This window comes from Trichomycterus rosablanca, chromosome 2 (assembly GCF_030014385.1).
Source record: "Trichomycterus rosablanca isolate fTriRos1 chromosome 2, fTriRos1.hap1, whole genome shotgun sequence".
Taxonomy (NCBI): domain Eukaryota; kingdom Metazoa; phylum Chordata; class Actinopteri; order Siluriformes; family Trichomycteridae; genus Trichomycterus; species Trichomycterus rosablanca.
The window spans coordinates 13,166,939-13,174,935 of record NC_085989.1 but is presented as its reverse complement, the minus strand read 5'-3'; the positions used below and the strand labels follow the sequence as shown (position 1 = coordinate 13,174,935).

The 7,997-nt window shown below is 42.2% G+C and overlaps 1 protein-coding gene across 1 annotated transcript; it reads left to right on the top strand.

Moving 5' to 3' along the window:
- The first annotated feature begins 6,555 nt into the window (after positions 1–6,555).
- Positions 6,556–6,900, top strand: LOC134301066 (ADP-ribose glycohydrolase OARD1-like). The gene has a single exon (XM_062985613.1). The coding sequence runs from the start codon at positions 6,556–6,558 to the stop codon at positions 6,898–6,900; it is 345 nt and encodes a 114-aa protein (XP_062841683.1).
- Positions 6,901–7,997: the final 1,097 nt, after the last annotated feature.

Sequence of the window (7,997 nt, the reverse complement as noted above, 5' to 3'; positions counted from 1 at the left end):
CTACTGTCAGACTGCTGTCCAGTAAATTTAATGGGGCGAGATCTGATGTGTAAATTGGGTATTACCCTGATCAGTGAAACTGATGGGCTAAAAATCCAAATTAACCAACCTGATTGTTTCCAGGGTGTCATAATGGACACAAGACCTTTATTGTATGTTTATTCATGGCAGCTCTGCAACCACAGCATGAATACAGTGAATCTCAAGCTCACAGAACATGCTCACTTGTTTACTAACCCAGTGAATACAATCTTCATGCAACCTGAAGATTTGCATTGCACCGCACACATCCACATAGGAGAGCCAGATGATTGGTACGAAAAGGAGTGGTTTAGGAAGCTAGAAAAGCCTGATAAGCTGGTGTTAAAACGATTGTTTTGGAGTGAAAGCAGAAGCGCTGTTGAAGTTGACCTGTCTAGAATTAATGAGAGGGAAGGCAAACCACACCTCTTTGACATAAAAGGCTCCGTCCCACATGTGTCACTGTCTAAAGGTTGTAATGATAAATGGAGTGATTTGGGTCCATGGATGTTGGAACTGGTGACGTGTGATGGTTGGACACATACTGTTGATCCTTCGGTGTTTGAGAATAAGCGAATGTCCGCTTTCTGTATGAAGTTGAACTGGGTCTCTCATGTGGAGAGGACAGTTGAGTTGTGTCCAGACATGCACAAAAGGCTTGGTTGGCTGTGTCCGAAGGTCTCAGTGGATGATGAGCGACTGAAAGATGTCCCAAACAGTTTATGGGCAATTGGCAAACATGGCCTAATTAAAAACTGTCCGCCAGTCCATATCACACCTAAGTCGGAATTCCGACCATGTAAAGCCCAATATCCACTGAAACCGGAGGCTATTAAAGGTATCACTCCCGTGTTTGAGGCTTTGTTGAAATCGGGGGTCATTATACCGTGTGAACGAAGTCCTGTCCGCACCCCTATTTTTCCAGTTAAAAAAGTGGGGAGTCCTGGAGGTCAGGAACAAGGGTGGAGATTTGTTCAGGACTTAAAAGCTGTAAATGATGCCGTTGTTCCAAGAGCCCCGAATGTTCCTAATCCGTACACCATCTTGACCCAATTGCCACCTAATTGTACATGGTTTTCAGTAGTGGATTTGACGAATGCCTTCTTTAGTGTTCCAGTACACCCTGACAGTCAATTCTGGTTTGCATTCTTGTTTAATGGAAAGTCGTACACGTTCACTCGGTTGTGTCAAGGTTATTGTGAATCACCTACCATTTACAATGAGGCTCTGAAAAATAGCTTGGAGTCACTGATCCTGACACCTGGTTCAGTCCTTTTGCAATATGTGGATGATTGTTTGCTGGCAGCTCCTACAAAGGAGCAGTGTGAAAAAGACACAGTGAAGCTTCTGTGTCACCTAGCTAAGGAAGGACATAAAGCCAGCCTTTCAAAACTACAATTTGTACAACAGGAAGTTAAATTCCTAGGTCACCTGATCTCTGCTGATGGGAAAAGATTGGAAAATAGCAGGGCAGAAGCCATTCAAAAAATTCCCAAACCTGTCACAAAAAAACAACTAATGTCATTCCTAGGAATGTGTTCTTATTGCAGAACGTTCATCCCTGATTATGCAATCCTCAAGGCTCCCTTAAGCGCAATTGCTCATGGGAAGGGCTTACAGGCCCACAGTGCACTTAGTTGGAACAGTGAAGCAGACAAGGCCTTTGAAACATTGAAACAAGCACTACAAACAACTCCGACACTGGGGTTCCCAGATCCAAACAGACCATTTACCCAGACAGTAGATGAAAAAGGAGGGTGTATGACGTCAGTGTTACTTCAGGACCATGGAGGTAAACTGAGACCAGTAGCTTATTTTTCAGCTAAACTAGACCCTGTAGCAGCGGGTCTTCCGATGTGTTTACGTGCTGTAGCAGCTGCAGAAAAAGCAGTGAATGCTTCAAGGGACTTGGTAGGTTACAGTGATTTGACCTTGTTAGTACCACATGCAGTCTCTCAATTGTTGTTAGAACAAAAAACTGCTCACATGACAGCCGCTAGGTGGCTGAGGTATAACACTGTATTACTTGAAATGCCTAACATCACAGTGAAAAGATGTACTGTAATTAATCCTGCTACTCTTCTTCCCACAGAAACGGAAGGAGAACCTCATGATTGTATCAATGTTGTTAACGAAGTTTGCTCTCCTAGACCAGATTTACAGGAAACTCCGCTCCAAAATCCAGACATGGAGCTGTTCGTCGATGGATCTGCATACAGAAGTGCAGAAACAGGGAGAAACTGCGTAGGATATGCTGTAGTGACACAAAACGAAACCATTAAAGCACAATCACTACCGTCTCATCTGTCAGCTCAAGCTGCTGAATTAGTAGCACTGACAGAAGCATGTAAGTTGGCTAAGGAGAAAACTGTTAACATTTTTACTGACAGTAGATATGCATTTGGGGTAGTACATGATTTTGGGACCTTGTGGAAGCATCGAGGCTTTTTGACCTCTTCAGGTAAAACAATCACGCATCACAACCTGATTTCTGCACTCCTGGATGCAATCCTAATACCAAAAGCTATTGCTGTATGTAAATGTGAAGCACACACCTCACGTTCTGATCCTATTTCACAGGGCAACGAAAGAGCAGACATGGCTGCGAAAGCAGCAGCCCAACGTCCAGTGAATAAAGATTTTGTGTTGTGCAAAAATGACTTTTCTGTTACAGCTGACCTACCAGCCATCCAGTCCTTTACCACGGCAGAAGAAAAGGCTGGGTGGCAGCGAGCGGGATGTCACAAAAGGGACAAGGTTTGGTATGGTCCGAATGGTAAGCCGTGTCTTCCCAAGAAATTGTTTCCCCACTATGCTAAGTTGACACATGGTCGAGACCATGTGTCAAAAGGAGGGATGCAAGATACTATCTCAAGATATTGGTACACTAAGGGCTTCACTAATTACTCCCAAAAATTTTGTGAACGCTGCATGATTTGTGCAACAAATAACATTGGGAGAGGTATTAAAACTGCTCAAAGTGCCCACCCACCAGCTGATCGACCATTTCAACACCTTCAGATGGATTTCATTGAGTTGGATCCAAGTGAAGGGAAAAAGTTTTGTTTGGTAGTCATTGATATGTTCTCCAAATGGATTGAAGCATTTCCGACATCAAAACAGGATGCAAGTGCGGTAGCAAAGGCACTTATAACTGACATAATCCCTAGATGGGGGATCCCTGAAAGAATTGGCAGTGACAATGGTACTCCATTTGTCAACAAAGCATTACAGCAAGTTGGTGAGTATCTAGGAATTGACTTAAAGCAGCACTGTGCTTATCATCCAGCCAGTGGTGGGGCTGTGGAGCGAGAAAATGGCACACTCAAAAACAAATTGGCTAAATGTTGTGTAGATACTGGTCTGACATGGGTTAAGGCCCTGCCAGTAGTACTACTGCATATGAGAACTAGAGTAAGGGGAAGAGCAAACCTAAGCACTTTTGAGATCGTATTTGGCAGACCTCCAAATACAGGAATCGGGCCCAGAGGAACTCCAAGGCGACTCACAGATGAATGTGAGAGTGAAATGTTAAGTTATTGCGAAAACCTGTCCTCTGTGTTATGTGAAGTTCACAGGCAGGTGAAAGACGCCCTTCCAGGACCAACAAGCACCTATCTGCATGATCTGAAACCAGGCGACTGGGTGGTGGTGAAAGACTTCAGGAGGAAAAGCTGGAGAGCTAAGAGGTGGCTGGGTCCGTTCCAAGTGCTCCTAACAACACACACCGCCGTCAAGGTCGCTGAAAGAGCCACATGGATCCACGCTAGTCATTGCAGAAGAGTGCCAGAACCGACTGAGAGCCACACAGAGGAGGAATCAACTGAAACCAGCCTTGACACACGCACAGAGCAAGATTAAAGATGCAACTATAGAATTTTAATAAAAGACAGCAAAAACAATAATAAATGACAACTTGTGAGTTTTCTCGAAATCACCGGCTGACAAAAGAGCTATTACGATCAAGACATCCGTATCTCTTAAGTCCAGGAAATTGGTACCTAATAAAACAAGAGGATGTGGTAGAGCCAACTAACATTATTGGACGTGATATAGTTGATTGGTCTAACTCCAACACCCGTCTACATTGTGTAATAGAGTACGTTCTGAATCAAAACCCAGAACACGTGGTGAGGCAAGTCCTAACAATAGACACTGATAAAGGGGAGACTGGACAATTAATTAGTGACTTCCGTACAATCTGGCGAAACGGTCGATGGGATCTTCAGGAAGATTGGAAGTTTAGGACTGAAGTCGACGACATCATCATAGCAGGACCGAATTGTTGTAGATTGGATAACCTATAGAGGAAGGGTGTTTCTAAGCCTCGGTGAGGTGGGACGAGTGCTGATTGGGCGTGCCCGCACTCTGAGCACCAATATACGTCAAGAAGGGCAAAGATTCACCTAACCTCAGATCAGGATAGGTTGATGTACAAACATTTAGCCCCAAGAACCTGGTTTTGCAAGTTGTTTGGACATGGCCAAAGGTGTAAATATTGTTTTCCAGAACAAGAAAACCAGCTGTTACTCGGAACCAAAGATGGCAGTCACTGGAACAAAATTCATGATAATAGTGGGAATAGGTCTCACCATGATCCAAATGGTAAGCGCACGCTTTGAACCACCAATAATTACGCACCAGATATACCTTGACATCAATGTTACTGAGGGCGAAATATGGGTCACAGTGAAGTTTGACGCCTGTGAAGCAATTACGTGCGGAAGTGTTGTTCAGCAACGAGAGATCTCAAATAGGCCTAAGTATCTTTGTGCGGATAGAGAGTATAGTCGCAGTACCCCATGCGGATCCTGGGATAGCGTCTGGTGGACAACCAAACCAGGTGGCTGGACTTCACCGATGGGGAGAGAAAGTGAGATTGGGAAAAGTATGGCTTTGTTTAAAGCGACTGCAAAACAACCCTGTGCCGACAAAACGTGTAATCCACTCTATCTCACCATCAAATACCCTAATAAGCAGATGCATGAGGGTACTTGGGGACTAGGTATAGAAACTGATGGAAGAGACCTGGTAGGACGAATCAGAATCAATGTAAAAAACAAAACTGCCAAAGGTAACCAGATCGAGGATGGGGACTCAAAGCCAGTAAAAATAATTAAGCTGACAGATATTAGAGATACTATAGCAGTGGAAACAGGTTTCACAGACTCAAATAAATGGTTGGAGTGGGTGAAGTATACAGTTAAAACAATAGACAAATCTGATTGCTATGCGTGTGCATCAGCCAGACCACAACTGATCGCAGTGCCATTCCCAATAAATCCTAACAATAGTCCAGCTGGATTCAAATGCATGCTGATTCTTTTCACGACCACAAAGCCATCTAACCAGAAGTGTATGGACCTTTCATTGCTGTTTCCACCCATTGAGAAGAAAAATCTTGCTATTCCTGCAGCCTTCACGCCAGCAAAAGGAAACTTCACTTGTTTACTAAATACAGCAGGTAATGTTAGGGTTGGTCACATGACACACTGTGGGAAAACTTTAGACACCTCAGCTTTGGGCACCGACATTGACTTTAGTTGGCTGCAATTCCAGAACACACCGAGAGCTGATGTGTGGTGGTATTGTGGAGGGAAAGTACTTCGATACACACTACCAAAAGATTGGACTGGGACGTGCGCCTTAATTCAGCTTGCTATGCCATTCACCTTAGTGTCTCGACATGATGAACAACTGACTAACCAGACACGACGAAAGAGGGGTGTTCCTAGAGGAGCATTTGATAGTACCATTTATATTGACTCAATTGGAGTGCCAAGGGGCGTTCCAGACGAATTCAAAGCTCGCAACCAGATAGCGGCTGGGTTCGAGTCAGTCATATTTTGGTGGTCAACAATAAATAAAAATGTGGACTGGATCAATTACATATACTATAACCAGCAAAGGTTCATTAACTACACTAGAGATGCTGTTAAAGGTATTGCAGAGCAATTAGATGCCACTAGTAAAATGACATGGGAGAATCGTATGGCCTTGGACATGTTATTGGCTGAGAAAGGAGGTGTCTGTGTCATGATTGGTGGCTCCTGCTGTACCTTTATTCCAAACAACACTGCTCCAGATGGTACCATTACCAAAGCCTTACAAGGACTAACAACTTTAGCACAGGAGTTGGCAGAAAATTCTGGAGTAGACACATCCATCACAGGACTTTTTGAATCATGGTTTGGAAAATGGAAAGGAGTTTTGGTCTCCGTGATAACTTCACTGACTGTGGTATCAGGGGTCCTAATTGTCTTTGGCTGTTGTATCATTCCCTGTGTCAGGGGATTAACCACACGACTTATTGAAACAGCTCTGACTGGGAAGGTTCAGTACCGAATGATTAAGATGGAAGACCACTATGAAAGAGGTCAACAATTGGACTGGCAACCACCTTATGCAGAGGACGATGTTGAACTATCAGAAGGAGACATTGAAAACGGAATCTGACTGAAAGTGATTCATGATGATCTTTTCTCTGCCCCAAAGTCTAATTCTTTAGCACACTGTGTGGCTGAAGATCTTGCAATGGGAGCTGGTATCGCAGTGGACTTTAAGAGGAGATTTGGCAGAGTTCCAGAACTAAGAAAACAAAGTAAAGAAACAGGACAATGTGCTGTTTTGGAAGATGACAACAGATATATTTACTATTTGGTTACTAAGCGGTTTAGTACAGACAGACCTGAATATTCTGCACTTAAACAAAGTCTGACAGAAATGAAAGATCATTGTTTGACTAATGGTGTAATACATGTTAGTATGCCTAAGATTGGATGTGGGTTAGACAGGTTGAAATGGAGAAAAGTCAGATCAATTCTTAAGCAGGTGTTTAAACATTCTGGTATCAGTATTACCATTTATGTAAAAAACTAATGATTAGTGAATTTGTAGTGGTTATTCACATTTGTGATCTTTTGATTTAAAAGTTTTTCATTTTGATTATAATCATCTTATCACTGGTATATAAGTTGACGATTTAATGTCTTAAGTAGTTGGGCTTTATGTTACTGAAGTATTTGATAATCATTTACAGTATTATTTACTCACATTAATTTTACTTACTCGTATACTCATATTTACATAAAATAATTTGAAGGTTTTGCCTTTTATACAGTAGTTTGAAAGCATTTAATCAAGATAGAATGATTATTTGATAGGCTTAATCATATACTTCATTTTTATGTAATCATGTACTTTGTGTGTCATCCTGTGCTGAACTGAGGTGTCGTGTACACTATCGCATCAGGAAGGTTGGTTGGTAAGATGGGTAGGGTGTGGAATTTTCCCTTAAATTATAATTTGATTGGTAATTAGCTCATGAGAATTTTCTTGTGGGCCTAAGGGTTTTTCGCCCACCCCTGGGGGACGGCAGGATGAACAAGTAGATAGTATGTAACAGCTATGTTCATTACTTATGGTACTACTTTGTTAATCACCTATGGGTTTGTGACAAAGTCACAAGAGGAGGGGGAATCTATTCTCAGTAATATCTATGCAATATCTATCTTTCCTATTAATTTTTATGTGTATATGTATACTTTTATCTAGTTAGGTGTATTTACTCTATGATAACAATACCTTAAAACTTTGACAAGAGAGGGGTATGTGTTTGATGTTCACCGTAAATACACAGTGTTTAGCATATAAATGTTTTTTATTTTTGTTGTTGTTGTTGTTGATGTTGTCCAAGGGACAAGAGGAGGGATTGTGGTGGAAAAATTTATATTTTACTAATGAACATATATTCTTGATAGAATAGCGTCACTAATAATCACAAATGTAATTGTTTGTAACTTTAGGTTGAGCTCAGAACATGCTGGCCTTGGTGAAAAAAGCCATATCAGGCTCATACTCCCTGCTTAACAAGCAAACTTGTTGTGGAAGGTACAACGATGAACAGGTCTTTGTATTAGCTGACCTTGAGCTAGATTACGGAGCACAGCTGCAGGAACGGGGTAGGAAAGAGAAGT